The sequence below is a fragment of the Chiloscyllium plagiosum genome, unplaced genomic scaffold (genome assembly GCF_037043375.1).
Source record: "Chiloscyllium plagiosum isolate Xiang-an unplaced genomic scaffold, Cpla_swu_hap1 HiC_scaffold_37, whole genome shotgun sequence".
NCBI lineage: Eukaryota > Metazoa > Chordata > Chondrichthyes > Orectolobiformes > Hemiscylliidae > Chiloscyllium > Chiloscyllium plagiosum.
In genome coordinates, this window is record NW_028270175.1 from 12036778 (window position 1) to 12054300 (window position 17523).

Genomic DNA, 17523 nt, shown 5'->3' on the forward strand with positions numbered 1-17523 from the left:
TCAAACCTTACTAATTGCCAAAATAATAAATCATTCACTTGCCATTACCCTTTGTCCTTTGCCACACTCTTCACAACAACGATGATTCTGAATAAACACTATATTCTGAATAATAAGCACTATTGGGTGCTTCTCTCTGTTGAAATGGTGCAATGCTTTTTGACTGCTTGGATGCATCCATAATCACCAGCATTTGCTGATTATCTCTGGAGACGTTTTGTCTGTATATTGCCATTGACATTGACATCACAAATAATTCGAATATGGAGTATGCTATAAACCAAAATCATTCCTACCTACAAACAATTTCATATCCAAATGGCTAGTTCTCCCCGTATTCCATGTGATCTAACCTTACCTTCTAGTCTACCACGCAGAACTTTGTCAAATACCTTACTGAAGTCCATATGGACAATGTCCACTACTCTGCCCTCATTAATTCTCTTTGCTACTTCTCCCATACAAAAAAAAGCCATGTTAACTATCCCTAATCAATCCTTGCCTTTCAAAATGCATGTAAATCCTGTCCCTTAGAATCTCCTCCAATACCTTACTCACCACTGAAGTCAGGCTCACCAGTCTTTAGGTCCTTAGATTTTCCTTATCACCTTTCTTAAATAATAGCGCCAAATAAGCCAACCTCAAATTTTCCAGCAACTCACCTGTGACTATTGATGATACAAATATCTCAGCAAGGACCACAGCAATCACTTCCCTAGCTTCCCACAGAGTTCTTGGTACACCTGATCAGGTCCCAGGGATTTATCCATCTTTATGTGTTTAATACATTAAGCACCTTCTCCTCTGTAATATGGTCACTTTTCAAGATCTCACTATTAATTTCCCCAAGTTCCCTAAGCTTCCATATCCTTCTCCACAGTAAATAATGATGCAAAATATTAATTTAGTATCTTCCCCATCTCCTGCGGTTCCACACATAGAGAACCTTGCTGATCTTTAAGGGTGAATTTGCTTATGTTATACTGTCACAGATGCAACAATCAATTTGTGCAGAGTAACATCTCACACGCAGCAATGTGACAATGACGAGATTATCTGTTTTGTGATATTGTTTGAGGGTACTGGTCATGACACTACGCAGAACTTCCCTGTGCGTCTTCAAAGCAGCATCATGGGTCTATTATGTCCACCGGAGAGAGCAAATGGGGCCTTGTTTTAGCATCTAAAAGAATGAACAGTGATGGGAGATGGAGGAAATGGGGGAGAAGTCGAGCAAGCCCCAAGTACAAATTTAAAGATTTTTGTTGCAAGATCTGCTTTTTGGTCAATGAATAAGCACATTGCTCTATGCCATCTCAAGGCACAAAGACCAAATCCAGTGCACAATTTACACTGAGTTTGTTGACAACTCTGGAGAGGATCTAAAACTGGCCTTGGTGCTCCTGATTTTCCCAGGGAGGGTTGTTAATGTAGGCACTGGGATGAAAAAAGTCACAGGGCAAAAGTGAGGACTGCAGGTGCTGGAGATTAGAGTTAAGATTAGAGGGGTGCTGGAAATGCACAGCAGATTAGGCAGCATCCGAGGAACAGGAAATCCAATGTTTTGGGCAGGAGCCCTTCATCAGGACTTGGATATTGCTTGCCTTTTATACCAGTCGGAGAGTGGCACTGAGAATCAAGCTTCATGGGACGTGATACATAGTCCAAAGGTGTCCCTTTGTTAAGGATCCTTTATCTATTGTCTTGGCTTTGGCTGCCCTGAGGAATAAATTGTTCCAGTTTTGATATCTTTAATTGAGAGCAAGCAGATCGACTTCTCCCCCATTTCCTCCATCTCCCATCTCTAATCATCTCTTGCAATGCACTGTCCCCTGTGTCTTAACCAAGCCTAAATATGTTCAAATGAAGCTAAAATGCCTGCTAAACCCCTTAACCTGACCCAGGTGATTAGCTATTTGACTGCTCACAGTGAATATAATTAAAGGAAAACAGTGCTTCCAGCCCCTGGCGACTGTCTCTACGGATTTTCTGTGGGTTTCCTTTGGATGCTCCGGTTTCCTCCCACAGTCCAAGGATGTGCAAGTTAGGTGCATAGGACATGCTAAATTGCCCATAGTGTCCAGGCGTGTGTAGGTTGGGTGCATTGGTCAGGGGAAATGTAGAATAATAGGGGTAGGGGAATGGGTCTGGGTGGGATACTCTTTGGAGGGTTCATGTGGACTTGTTCGGCCAAATAGCCTGTTTCCATGCTGTAAGGAATCTATGATAGCAAGCTAAATCATGATCAAATGAATCTTTGAATGACTTGTTGACAATGGGAATGGAAATGCATGAGTTCTATGGAATTTAATAGGGAAAGTGTAAGGTTATTCACTTTGGAAGGAATAACAGGAATGCAGGTCACTGGGCTAATGGTAAGATTCTTGGTAGTGTAGATGAACAGAGAGATCTCGTTGTCCATATGCATAGATTCCTGAAAGTTGCCATCCAGGTTGATAGGGCTCTTCAGAAGGCATACGTTGTGTTAACGTTTATTGGTAGAGGGGTCGAGTTTCGGATCGAGGTAGTGCTGCAGCTTAACAAAGCTCTGGTGAGGCCATACTTGGAGTATTGCTTGCAGTTCTGGTCACTGCATTGTAGGAAGGTTGTGGAAGCTTTGGAAAGATTTCAGAGGAGATTTACTAGGATGTTGTCTGATATGGAGGGAAGGTCTTACGAGGAAAAGCTGAGGGATTGAGGCTGTTTTCCTTAAAGAGAAGAAGGTTGAGAGGTGACTTAATTGAGACATACAAGATAATCAGATGGTTAAATGGGGTGGACAGTGAGAGCCTTTTTCCTCAGATGGTGATAGCTAGCACAAGGTGGGGGAGGCGTAGCTTTAAATTGAGGGGTGATAGATATAGGAGGTATCAGAGGTACTTTCTTTACTCAGAGGGTAGTAGGGGTGTGGAAAGCACTGCCTGCAACAGTAGTAGACTCACCAACATTAAGGGTATTTAATTGGTCATTGGATAGGATATGGACCAAAATGGAATAGTGTAGGTTAGATAGGCTTCAAATTGGTTTTGCAGGTCGGCGCAACATTGAGGGCTGAAGGGCCTGTACTGCGCTGTAATGTCCTATGTTCTATATTTCTGTCTTCTCTTTTTCACCCTTTGACACAGATGGGCAGATTTGGATTTGTAAACCTTCCAATTTACAAGAGGGTCGAGGGATCTTCCTCCTGAAGTCTCGGGAAGACCTTGCTGTATTCCGTGCAAAAGTGGAAAGTGTGGAAGATAACCCAATGATCAAAACATCTCACTATAATTCCACCATACACAGAGTAGTGCAAAGGTGACTGAGAACAATCAGAGTAAAGAAAAGGAATCGTAATGTCTTCACTTATAATGTATTACAACATATTAATTTGCTCTGTACGTCAACCTTTTGTTACAAAATTTCTAGCTGAAAAATGTGTTGCTGGAAAAGCGCAGCAGGTCAGGCAACATCCAAGGAGCAGGAGAATCGGCGTTTCGGGCATAAGCCCTTCTTCAGAAATGAGGAGGGTGTGCCAAGCAGGCTAAGATAAAAGGTAGGGAGGAGGGACTTGTGGGAGGGGCATTGGGAATGCGATAGGTGGAAGGAGGTTAAGGTGAGGGTGATAGGCCAGAGAGGGGGTGGGGGCGGAGAGGTCGGGAAGAAGATTGCAGGTCAAGAAGGCGATTCTGAGTCCGAGGGTTGGGACTGAGATAAGGTGGGGGGAGGGGAAATGAGGAAGCTGGAGAAATCTGAGTTCATCCCTTGTGGTTGGCGGGTTCCTCCAGGCGTCATGTTGCCATGGTCTGGCGATGGAGGAGGCCAAGGACCTGCATGTCCTTGGTGGAGTGGGAGGGGGAGCTAAAGTGTTCAGCCACGGGGCGGTTGGGTTGGTTGGTGCGGGGTCCCAGAGGTGTTCTCTGAAACGTTCTGCAAGTAGGTGGCTTGTCTCCCCAATGTAGAGAAGGCCAGTGGATGCAGTAAATGATGTATGTGGAGGTGCAGGTGAATTTGTAATGGATATGGAAGGATCCCTTGGGGCCTTGGAGGGAAGTGAGGGGGGAGGCGTGGGCACAAGTTTTGCAGTTCTTGCGGTTGCAGGGGAAGGTGCCAGGAGTGGAGTTTGGGATGATGGGGGTGTGGACCTGACGAGGGCGTCGCGGAGGGAGTGGTCTTTCCGGAATGTTGATAGGGGAAGGGAGGGAAATATATCCTTGGTGTTGGGGTCTGTTTGGAGGTGGCAGAAATGACTAAGGATGATACAATGTATCTGGAGGTTGGTGGGGTGGTAGGTGAGGACCAGTGGGGTTCTGTCCTGGTGGCGATTGGAGGGGCGGGGTTCAAGGGTGGAGGAGCGGAAAGTGGAGGAGGTGTGGTGGAGAGCATCGTTAACCACATCTGAGGGGAAATTGCGGTCTTTGAAGAAGGAGGCCATCTGGGTTGTTCGGTATTGGAATTGGTCCTCCTGGGAGCAGATGCGGTGGAGGTGAAGGATTTGGGAATATGGGATGGCATTTTTACAGCGGGAAGGGTGGGAGGAGGTGTAAAATAGGTAGCTGTGGGAGTTGGTCGGTTTATAGTAAATGTCCGTGTTGAGTTGGTCGCCCGAGATAGAAATGGAGAGGTCTACAAAGGGGAGGGAGGAGTCTGAGACGGTCCAGGTAAATTTGAGGTCAGGGTGGAAGGTGGTGGTAAAGTGGATGAACTGTTCAACCTCCTCGTGGGAGCACAAGGTAGCGCCGATACAATCATCGATGTAGCAGAGGAAAAGGTGGGGGGTGGTGCCAGTGTAGCTACGGAAGATGGACTGTTCCACATATCCGACGAAGAGGCAGGCATAGCTGGGGCCCATGGCTACTCCTTTGGTTTGGAGGAAGTGGGAGGATTGGAAAGAGAAGTTGTTCAGAGTGAGGACCAGTTCAGCCAGTCGAAGGAGGGTGTCAGTGGAAAGGTACTGGTTGGTTCGGCGGAAAAGGAAGAAGCGGAGGGCTTTGAGTTCTTCGTGATGGGGGATGGAGGTGTATAGGGACTGGATGTCCATGGTGAAGATAAGGCTTTGGGGGCCGGGGAATTGAAAATCATGGGAGGAGGTGGAGGGCATGGATGGTGTCCCAAACATAGGTGGGGAGTTCTTGGACTAAGGGGGACAGGACCGTGTCGAGGTATGCAGAGATGAGTTCAGTGGGGCAGGAGCAGGCTGAGACAATGGGTCGGCCGGGGCAGTCAGGTTTGTGGATTTTGGGCAGGAGGTAGAAACGGGCGGTGCGGGGTTGTGGGACTATGAGGTTGGAGGCGATGGATGGGAGATCCCCTGAGGTGATGAGATTATGGATGATCTGGGAGATGATGGTTTGGTGGTGGGGGGTGGGGTCATGGTCAAGGGGGCAGTAGGAAGAAGTGTCCGTGAGCTGGCATTTAGCCTCAGCGGTGTAAAGATTGGTGCGCCAAACTACTACCGCGCCTCCCTTGTCTGCCGGTTTGATAGTGAGGTTCGGGTTGGAGCGGAGGGAGTGGAGGGTTGCACGTTGCGAGGGTGAGAGGTTGGAGTGGGTAAGAGGGATGGACAGGTTGAGGCGTTAATGTCACGGCGGCAGTTGGCTATGAAGAGATCGAGGGCGGGTAAGAAGCCAGCACTGGGTGTCCAGGTGGATGGGGTGTGTTGGAGGCGGGAGAAGGGGTCGTCAGAGGGTGGACGAGAATCCTGGTTGAAGAAGTAGGCACGGAGGCAAAGGCGGCGGAAGAATTGTTCGAGGTCTCGCCGCGTGTTGTACTCGTTAATCCGGGAGCGTAGGGGATGAAGGTTTGGCGTCTGCTGAGGACTGATTGTTCATCCTCAGAGAGGGGGAGGTCTGGAGGGATGGTGAAAATACGGCAGGGCTGGGAGCTAGGGCCTAGGACCTGGTGTGGGGCTGGAGCTGGGAGTGGGGGCGGGGTTGGGCGTGGCGGCGGAGACGCATGCGGCGTGGTCCTTGTGCAGGTGAGTGACATCATTGGGGGTGGAAGTAGATGCGGCGACGGCAGAAACGGTGTTGTTCCCGGTAGCTGTGGACCCCGCAGAGGCCGCGAATCTGGCGGCGATGGTCTTCCTGGCGATCGTGGAGGCGGTTGTCTGGGCGGCGATTGTGGAGGTTGCATGGTCAGTGGGGGCGGAAGTGATGTCATGGTTCGCGGCGGCGGTTGCTGCAGCGGCCACGTGGTTAATGGCGCCCAAGCGGTTCCGGAGGCCGATGGAAGATACTGGAACGGTTGAGGAATCCGGAGTGTGGGGGTAAGTACATGAAAGTTTATGGTACTTACTGTCTTTAATTTCCAATATGGCTAGGAAGAACTGTTTGTTTAGTGTATGGATTCTTCTGTGGATGTGTAGGGCTACGAGGGAGAGACAGTCGTGCGCACTGTATTTTTTTTTAGTGTGCAGATTCCTCAAGAACAAACCACGACAAGCAGATCAAACACAGCCAGAAACCCTAACCACCTTACCATACATCAAAGAAGTTTCAGAAATGACTGCCAGACTACTAAGACCCCTCGGAATCCTAGTAGCACACAAACCCACCAACACTCTCAAACAAAACCTAATAAACTTAAAAGACAGTACAACCCATGGACAAAACCAACGTCATCTACAAAATTCCACGCAAGGACTGCCACAAACACTACATAGGACAAACAGGAAGAAAGTTAGCCACCAGGATACACGAACACCAGCTAGCCACAAAAAGACACGACCCTCTCTCCCTTGTAGACCTACACACGGATGAAAAAAAACCATCAGTTCTATCCTGGGACAGGCTAAGCAAAGATATGCCAGAAAATTCCTAGAGGCCTGGCACACCAAACACAACGCCATAAACAAACATATAGATCCAGATGCCATTTATCAACCCCTCAGAAAATGAACAGGAAATGACATCACCACAAACCCCAGGAACCCCATCCAGGAGAAAGATATAAATAGAAAGCAGGAGACAACAGCTTCGCTTCACTTGGAGGTCGCCACTGATGATGTTACCTAGCCAGGTAATGAAACTTATGGATATCAAACCTACAGCTCAGCGAGCAAACCTACACCCTAAACCTCAACCTGAGCTACAAACCTTCACAAACCTTGCATCTGTTAGACTGCTGTGGCCTGCTCTACCACCAATGAGCTTTAGCAGTATGAGCTTCTGCTGCCTCAGTCAGAGCCTGGGTAGCTGCTGCTTGAGATATAATGAAAGGTGCAACATGGACTATCAGAGACTGCATCATGGATGGATCCACAAATATTTAAATGGAGTTTAAGTATTTGTTCTGCATTTCCAAACTCTGAGCCACGTTGGTTCTGGTCTTTTAGACATTGATAAAAGTAAAATACTGCAGATGTTGGAAATCTGCAAGTAAAATGCAAACGATTGGAAGAATGTAATGTGTCAGGCAACAAAAACAGAGTACATTTCATGTCAAACGTAATTGTTGCTCAGAATGGAAGGAAGTTCCAAATGTGATCAGTTTTAATGCTGTTGAAAGTTAGAGGGAGTGGAGGCGGAGGAAGAATGAAAGGGAAGATGTGGATGGGTGTAGAGGGTGGCAGATTGAATGACAAAGATATGACAGAATAAAAGGTAAAAAGAATGTAGATGTTGTGGTAAAGGAACAAAGCATTTGTCCAGAGTGGGTCTTAATTTGCAGAATGATGAACAACACTTCCTGAAAGCAGAAACATGAAGATGAAGGTCAGACTGGCACGTTACAAAGAAAAAGACAATCAAAATGGGGGATAGAGTTCATGATCTGAAATTACTGAACTTGATGTTGAGTTGGGAAGCTGGACAATGCTGAAAAGTGAAGTTCTATCCCTTGAACTTTAACCATTGGAAGCATTGGGTCATATTTGCAGAATGAGTAGAGGAGACTACAAAATGTTGCCCTAATCTTCATTTGGACTCCTCACAAAAGATTTAAATGTGAGCAGCAAATACAAAATACTAAATTGAAAAAGTGCAAGCTATTCTGGTTGGATTCCCAATATACGAGGCATTCAGTTGTGCCATACCCATTAAAGTCCTCACCTTGGCCCTCTGCTGTGAATCTGTGTGTTTGTTTTATTCACCCAAGGGATGTGATTGTCACTGGCTAGCCAGAAGTTATGGCCCATCTCTCGTTTTCCATGAGAAAGAGGTTGTGAGCTGCCTTCTTGAATCACTGCAGTCCATGTTCTGTATCACAATGCCCTTTGAGGTGGAATTCCAGGGTTTTGACTTATTGACACTGAAGGAACAGCAATATATTTCCAGTCAGGATGGTCAGGAGCTTTGAAGGGAACTTACCGGTGGCGGTGTTCCCAGATATTTGCTGTCCTTGTCTTTCTAGATGGAAGTGGTTGTAAATTTGGAAGATGTTGACTGAGGTTCTTTGGTGAACTTCTACAGTGTATCTTGTAAATAGTACACACTGCTGCAACTAAGTGTCAGTGGTGAAGGGAGTAGATGTTTGTGAATGTGGTCTCAATCAAGTGTCCTGGGTAGTGTCAAGATTGTTGAGTGTTGTTGGAGTTACATCCATCCGATGGGGAGTATTCCAGCATATTCCTGACTTGTGCCTTATAGATGGTGGACAGGTTTTGGGGAGTCAAGAGGTGTTTTACACACCACAACATTCTTAGCTTCTGACCTGCTCTTGTTACTGCTGTGTTTATGTAGTGAATCCAGTTGAGTTTATGGTTGATGGTAACCATAGGTTATTGATAATTGGATTTAGTGATGGTAACCTCCAAACGGACCCCACCACCAAGGATATATTTCCCTCCCCTCCCCTATCAGCATTCCGTAAAGACCACTCCCTCCGTGACTCTCTCCCCACCAACCCAACCTCCACTCCCGGCACCTTCCCCTGCAACCGCAGGAGGTGCAAGACTTGCGCCCACACCTCCCCCCTCACCTCCCTCCAAGGCCCCAAAGGAAACTTCCATATCCGCCACAGATTCACCTGCACCTCCACACACATCATCTATTGCATCGTCTGCACCCGATGTGGCCTCCTCTATATTGGGGAGACAGGCCGCCTACTTGCGGAGCGTTTCAGAGAACACCTCTGGGACACCCGGACCAACCAACCCAACCACCCTGTGGCTCAACACTTTAACTCCCCCTCCCACTCCACCAAGGATATGCAGGGCTTTGGACTCCTCCATCGCCAGACCACAACAACACGACGGTTGGAGGAAGAGCGCCTCATCTTCCGCCTAGGAACCCTCCAACCACAAGGGATGAACTCGGATTTCACCAGTTTCCTCATTTCCCCTCCCCCCACCTTGTCTCAGTCAAATCCATCGAATTCAGCACCGCCTTCCTAACCTGCAATCTTCTTCCTGACCTCTCCGCCCCCACCCCAGTCTGACCTATCACCCTCACCTTGACCTCTTTCCAACTATCACATTTCCGACACCCCTCCCCCAAGTCCCTCCTCCCTACCTTTTATCTTAGCCTGCTGGACAAACTTTCCTCATTCCTGAAGAAGGGCTTATGCCCGAACCGTCGATTCTCCTGTTCCCTGGATGCTGCCTGACCTGTTGCGCTTTTCCAGCAACACATTTTCAGCTCTGATCTCCAGCATCTGCAGACCTCACTTTCTCCTTAGTGATGGTAACACCATTGAATGTCATGGGGCGGTGGTTTATTTGGCTCTTATTGGAGCTGGTCATTGCCTGGCATTTGTATGACGTGAATTACATGCCTTTTTTTTGATCAAGTGTGAATATTGTCCAAATGTTGTTGCATTTGAAAATGGACTGCTTCAGTAACTGAGGAGCAGTGAATGGTGCTGAACATTGAGCAATCATCAATGAGAATCCCTACTTCTGACCTTATGATGACAGGAAGGCCATTGATAAAACAACTGAAGATGCTTGGGCTTAGGAGATGACCCTGTGGAACTCCTGCCGAGATTAGATACCTCACAGCGTGATTAGATTCCCTACAGTGTGGAAACAGGCCCTTTGGCCCAACCAGTCCACACCGACCCTCCAAAGAGTAACCCACCCAGACACATTTCTCTCTGACTAATGCACTTAACACTATAGGCAATTTAGCATGGCCAATTCACCTGACCTATATATTTTGTACTGGGGTAGGAAACCAGAACACCAAGAGGAAACCCACACAGACAGTCGCTCGTGGCTGGAATTGAACCTGGGACCCTGGTGCTGTGAGGCAGCAGTGAGCCACCGTGCCGCCCCGGTAGAGATTCCCTACAGTGTGGAAACATCCCTTCGGCACGTGACTCCATAGTAACGTGGAAAGTCATCATTTGCCCCAGTGCCAACCATACTCACACAAAATCAAAGGCAGGAATCTTAAAAGTGTCTTTAAATTTAACTCAGATATGAAACACTGAGGATGAAATATCTGTCCATGGAATTGTCTTTAAAAAGTCTGTGCATTTCATCCAAACAGATACATTGTCAGGCCTTTACTCCTGGAAGGTAGGAAGTTTGATGTTCGCTCGTACTTCTTAGTCGCCTGCACCGCGCCTTTTATGGCTTTCTTTCACCATGGTTATGCCAGATCAACGTGCAACACATATGATCCATTCTCCGATGATCTAACAAGTCACCTGACAAATCAGGTAAATTGAATACAATGGAAAATACACTCACCCTCCCTCCTCCTCCTCCTTCCATGGAACTCAGGAGGGAAAAAAAAACGCTGTCGTACCAACTTCTTATTTAATGTAAGTGACTTAAAAAGAAACAAATTAATTTTATTATTTCCATTGAATGGGAGGATTTAAAGTAATGCAGGAACCTAGCCTCTTCCATGTATAAAAATAAAAACATGGGGCATTTGCTGTGACAACATCATCATCAATCAGAGCTCAATTGCCAACCAATCAACATTCATTTCTCATGCGGCATAAGTTATTGTTTCCTTTCAAATTTTGGCATTCTTGCATTTGTCCTGATGAATGCAGGTCAAAAGCTTCAATGATATATCTCATTTTTCAGCAATACTCAACTTCTGTATAAACAGACGGTCTAACTGAGGTGTTTAAAATGATTTAACGATTAGCTATGATCAAGGCTGACACGATGGCTCAGTGGTTAACACTGCTGCCTTGAAGTGCCAGGGACCCAGGTTCGATTCCAGCCTCAGGTGACTGTCTGCATGAAGTTTGCACGTTCTCCCTGCGTCTGTGTAGGTTTCCTCTCACAATCCAAAGATGTGCAGGTCAGGTGAATTGGCCATGCTAAATTGCCCATTGTGTTGGGGAATGGGTCTGGGTGGGTCACTCTTGGAGGGTTGGTGTGGACTTGTTGGGCCAAAGGGCCTGTTTCCACACTGTAGGGAATCTAATAATTTCTCTGTTGCAAGAATCCAGAACAGAAATTTTACAATTACAGGGAGGAATTTTGGATGTGAAATTAATAAGCAATCTCTTACACAAATGGTTGAAGGCATCTAGTCTTCTCTCCAGAAAGCTGTCGAACTGGGTCAGTTAGAATTTTCAAGACTGAGATTAGTAGATTTTTGTGACATAACATTGTCAAAGGATCAAGGGTGAGGAATTGGAGACTTTAGTGTAATCCAGCCATGACCTAATTGAATGCTGGACAGGTTTGAGCAACTGAATGACCTCCTATTGTTTCATTGATGATCACGTTTCAATCGTCATGTAGCTTTGAAATATGATCAATAAATGCAAATTGTTGCTGTTTTGTTGAAGGTGCAAAATGGTGGGTTTGTAAATTAGGTACAGGCCAGCCCACTGCCAGTTTAGTTTGTTTTTGAACCCATGTGATGCCAACAAAATGGGCACCATGCATATATCAATGTTTACTCTGATGGGTATGAAAATTTAGGTGGAAATATCCCTTCCTGTTTGATACTAAGGTTTCATGATCAAGGCATACAAAGATTTTGCATGCTGCAGGGCACTGTGCAGATTGAACACTGCTCAGACATTGAATGACCGACTTCTGATTCCTCCTGAATTTGCGAGGCCTGCTAATTCTGTGATCCATATCTACCAGAATTTCTGTTTATCTATGGGCCAGTTTCCTCATTTCCCCTTCCCCCACCTCACCCCAGTTCCAAACTTCCAGCTCAGCACTGTCCCCATGACTTGTCCTACCTGCCTATCTTCCTTTCCACCTATCCACTCCACCCTCCTCTCTGACCTATCACCTTCATCCCCACCCCCATTCACCCATTGTACTCTTTGCTACCCTCCCCCACCCTCCTCTCTGACCTATCACCTCCATCCCCACCCCCATTCACCTATTGTACTCTATACTACTCTCTCCCCACCCCCACCCTCCTCTCAATTATCTCTCCACCCTTCAGGCACTCTGCCTCTATTCCTGATGAAGGGGTTTTGCCCGAAATGTTGATTTTTCTGCTCCTCGGTTGCTGCCTGAACTGCTATGCTTTTCCAGCACCACTCCAATCCAGAATCTGGTTTCCAGCATCTGCAGTCATTGTTTTTACCCTGTTTATCTATGGGCCCCTTGTATTAAAAGAGTCGCTTGTATGTGTCCTATTCTCAAGAAGAAAGATGTAACTTCAGGTAGTTAATTTGGTTGGATGGTATGTTTGCAATGCCGAATGACACCAACAATACAGGTTCAATTCCTGTACTGGCTGAGGTAATTTTTATCTCACCTGAGGTGTGGTGACCCGAATGTAAAACTCATCACCATTTGTCTCTCTCTCTCTCTTTAATATGAGAATTGGACTATGATGACTTCACCTCATCTCTAATGAGATGGAGTTTTATTCCAATAATTGCAACTTTGCACTTTCTTAACCTATAGTTCATACAGCGAAAGAACCCCCTGTACAACGGAATGAAAGAGGAAACTATCTGGTCTATGGAACGATTAAATAAGTATATTAATGAGAGATATATGAAAGAAAAGCATCTCCCAAAGGACTGGGTCTTCACTGTTTTTGCAGTAAGTATGTACTCAAACTTTCACACAATCTCTAACTAACAAAATTCAGTCATGACACCATCATAGGCGTTAGAACAGTATAGCACAGGAACCGACCCTTTGGCTCACAAGTTAGGTACTCAGGCCTACCGATTAGAGCTGGCATATATCACCGAGTAACAATTTGAAAACCAAGTGCTTCAAGAATCAAATTCCTTACAATGGCAGTGAATATTTTACAACTGAAATTTATTAGATGTACATGTGGCTGAATCTCAGAAAATAGGCTGTTATAGAGTCACAGAGATGTACAGCATGGAAACAGACCCTTTGATTACATTACAGTGTGGAAACAGGCCCTTCGGCCCAACAAGTCCACACCGACCCGCCATAGTGCAACCCACCCATACCCCTATATTTACCCATTACCTAACACTACGGGCAATTTAACATGGTCAATTCACCTGACCTGCACGTCTTTTGGATTGTGGGAGGAAACTGGAGTACCCGGAGGAAACCCACACAGACACGGGGAGAACGTGCAAACTCCACAGTCAGTTGCCTGAGGCGGGAATTGAACCCGGGTCTCAGGCGCTGTGAGGCAGCAGTGCTAACCACTGTGCCACCGTGCCATGGTTCAACTTGTCCATGTCGACCAGATATCCTAAATTAATCTCATCCCATTTTCCAGCACTTGATATATGCCAAACCCTTCTTATTCATATATCCATCCAAATGCCTTTTAAATGTTGTAATTGTACCAATCTCCACCACTTCCTCTGGCATTTCATTCCACGCGCACACCACCCTCAGCAAAAATGTTGCCCTTTAAGTCCCTTATAAATTTTTCCTCTCTCACCTTAAAGCTATATCCTCTAGTTCTGGACTCCCCCATTCCAGGGAAAATACTTTGTCTATTTACCCAAACCATGCCCTCATGATTTTATAAACCTGTATGAGGTCACCCCTCAGCCTCCGATGCTCATGGAAAACAATCCCAGCCTGTTCAGTCTCCCTCCTTATAGCTCGAACCCTCCAACCTTGACAACATCTTGGTAAATCTTTTCTAAACCCTTTCAAGTTTCACAACATCCTTCTGATATGAGGGAGGCCAGAATTGTACACAATATTCCAAAAGTGGCTTAAGTCCTGTGCATCTCTGATTTAATCATGTCACCAAGGTTGCAAACAATTCAGTTCAACCTTTGGAATAGAATCTGAAGATGTGGGATGGAATGAATAGATCAATGTCGAGCGTGTGGTGCTGGAAAAGAACAGCAGGTCAGGCAGTATCCAAGGAGCAGGAGAATCAACGGTTCGGGCAAAAGCCCTTCATCAGGAAGGGTGATGGAGGGCTTTTGCCTGAAACGTCGATTCGCCTGCTCCTCGGATGCTGCCTGACCTGCTCTGCTTTTCCAGCACCACGTTCTTGACTCTAATCTCCAGCATCTGCAGTCCTCACTTTCAATTAATGGTCAATTAATGGATTTTTTTTTTGCCTGCATTATGTTTATTGTTTTCTTTGACTTCAAAAATCTGCTTGTTTCAAGTTTAGTTTCCTCTCTTACTTATTGTGTATTTTTCTGTGGCTGAGATCGTAAATATGTAGGCAGTTGACTCCCAGACTTCATCTCTACATGCTTCATGGAAAATCTTTTCACACTGTTCAGTGCTCCTTCTGAAATTATCAAATCAAACCATACAAAAGGAGGCCATTCAATAAGGCTCTGAGTATGTAGTTAAAACTACATACCTGCATTTCTTAATGATATGATAGATGTCTAGATTAGGGATGTTTGTATTGGGAAATGAGAGATTATGGTAGGTTCCTCCATCTGTCCCAGCAATTTGTTTAACCCAGACAAGACAGTTCTCAATTGATTAGCGACTGAGTTGATCATTGGTAACCTTGCCATGTTTACTCAATAAAAAACATGCAGGAATATCTTTTAACTTGCTTTTTGTAGATAACATGGCATTTGGAAATGTTTACCTAATGGTAAAGGATGAATGTGGAACCAATCTTTGCATATCTTTATATTTATTTGCAGTGTTACACATTACAAGCACATGATACCTAATCCAATAATTATTGTATTAGTCTGTGTCATTTGTAAGGGTCAAATCAATCCCCAGTTAACGCCTACCACCAGAAGATTTCTGATGAAGGGCTTTTGCCTGAAACGTCATTTTCCCTGCTCCTCAGATGCTGCCTGACCTGCTGTGCTTTTCCAGCACCACTCTAATCTTGACGCGTACCACCCAAATACAACTAGACACATTGAATATAAAATTAACATATTCCCTTATTTAAATAACTAACAGCTAATATGCATAACTACGGTTTGTAAACAAAATAAATCTAAAACCTCAAAAAAGCATTGTTTTGAAAGAGGTCGCTCCCCTATGTTCCAATACACTTCTTTTTGTAAAAGAATGAAGAGAAGCAATTTGAACTGCAATTGTAATAATATGATGATGGAAGAATCCCAGCAGGTCAGATAGCACCTGTAGAGAATAGGAAACTGTAGCCAACATATTGCAGCAAATGTTTCTTTGCAATTGGTACATTGGTTCACAAAGTGATTGAAAACTTTCATGTTTTCTTTCAGAAGAGGATGCAGGAAATCATGACAATATGCTTCAATACTGCCAGGAGTAAACTGGATCCTAAACTGGGCTGCTTTGACCTCATGGGCTGTGACTTTATTATTGATCAAAATTTCAAGGTTATTGTAATTTTTACTTTCTTCTATTATGGATGATAGTGAAGTATCAGTTTACATGGATCTATAGGTAGGAAGGTTACTAAATTTGGGTTCATAAATTTCCTTGTCTGAACCCCCTCACAACCTGCCGAAGAATTGAGAAATGAATATTTTGGCAATGTATTATAAATGGTGTATGAAAGAGAAGTGGAATCCTAGGGTTGAATCACAGTACTTTCTCTGTATCAGAGAGTTGCAAGTTTGTCCTAACATCGGGGAATACATACATAATTAAAGCCAGAATCTTTGTGCTATCCAGAGGGACCTCTGCATGGTTGAAGGTACTGTCTTTTGGATGAGATGTTAAACTGAAGCCCTTTTCTGCCCTCTCCAGTGGATATAAAATATTAAATGGCACTATCCAAAGTAGAGTGGGGGAGTTTTCTTGATATCCTCACTCGCTCAATCAATATCCAAAACATATATGATCAGGATTCAATATATGGATGTACCTACTAGAGAAGGTCCAAAACTTGACCTACTCTTGGGAAATAAGGCAGGGCAGGTGACTGAGGTGTCAGTGGGGGAGCACTTTGGCGCCAGCAACCATAATTCTATTAGTTTTAAAATAGTGATGGAAAAGGATAGATCAGATCTAAAAGTTAAAGTTCTAAATTGGAGAATGGCTAATTTTGACGGTATTAGGCAAAAACTTCCAAAAACTGATTGGGGGCAGATGTTCACAGGTAAAGGAATGGCTGAAAAATAGAAGCCTTCAGAAATGAGATAACGAGAGTCCAGAGACAGTATATTCCTGTGAGGGTGAAAGGAAAGGCTGGTAGGTGTAGAGAATGCTGGATAAGTAAAGAAATTGAGGGTTAGATTAAGAAAAATAAGGAAGCATATGTCCGGTATAGACAGGATAGATCGAGTGAAGCCTTAGAAGGGTATAAAGGCAGTAGGAGTATACTTAAGAAGGAAATTAGGAGGGCAAAAAGAAGACATGAGATAGCTTTGGCAAATAGAATTGAGGAGAATCCAAAGGGTTTTTACAAATACATTAAGGACAAAAGGATAACTAGGGAGAGAATAGGGCTGCACAAACATCAGCAAGGTAGCCTTTGTGTAGAGTTGCAGGAGATGGGGGAGATGCTAAATGAGTACTTTGCATCCGTGTTTACTGTGGAAAGGACATGGAAGATACAGAATGTAGGGAAATAGATGGTGACATCTTGAAAAATGTCCATATAAGATAAGGAGGAAGTGTTGGATGTCTTGAAATACATAAAATTGGATAAATCCCTGGGACCTGATCAGGTGTACACCAGAACTCTGTGGGAAGCTAGAGAAGTGATTGCTAGGCCTCTTGCTGAGATATTTGTATCATCGATAGTCACAGGTGAGGTGTCGGAAGACTGAAGGTTGGCTAACGTGGTGCCACTGTTTAAGAAGGGTGGCAAGGACAAGCCAGGAAACTATAGACCAGTGAGCCTGACATCGGTGGTGGGCAAGTTGTTGGAGGGAATCCTGAGGGACAGGATATACATGTATTTGGAAAGGCGAGGACTGATTAGGGGATAGTCAACATGGCTTTATGCATGGGGAAATCACAAACGTGATTGAGATTTTTGAAGAAGTAACAAAGAGGATTGAGAGGGCAGAGTGGTAGATGTGATCTATATGGACTTCAGTAAGGCGTTCAACAAGGTGCCCCATGCGAGACTGGTTAGCAAGGTTAGATCTCATGGAATACAGGGAGAACTAGCCATTTGGATACAGAACCGGCTCAAAGGTAGAAGACAGAGGCTGGTGGTGGAGGGTTATTTTTCAGACTGGAGGGCTGTGACCAGTGGAGTGCCACAAGGATTGGTGCGGGGTCCACTACTTTTCAGCATTCATATAAATGATTTGGATGTGAGCATC

General features: G+C 45.0%; 1 protein-coding gene across 1 annotated transcript in view; it reads left to right on the plus strand.

Annotated features, from left to right (window-relative positions):
* The window catches only part of LOC122540115 (protein polyglycylase TTLL10-like), a 43017-nt gene that overhangs the window by 19976 nt on the left and 5518 nt on the right, over nucleotides 1-17523 (plus strand). Inside the window, exons 5-8 of the mRNA XM_043675424.2 lie at nucleotides 3126-3297; nucleotides 10413-10584; nucleotides 12773-12913; nucleotides 15505-15621. Of these exons, the coding sequence (XP_043531359.2) occupies nucleotides 3126-3297; nucleotides 10413-10584; nucleotides 12773-12913; nucleotides 15505-15621 (602 nt within the window). The remainder of the gene's footprint in view (nucleotides 1-3125; nucleotides 3298-10412; nucleotides 10585-12772; nucleotides 12914-15504; nucleotides 15622-17523) is intronic.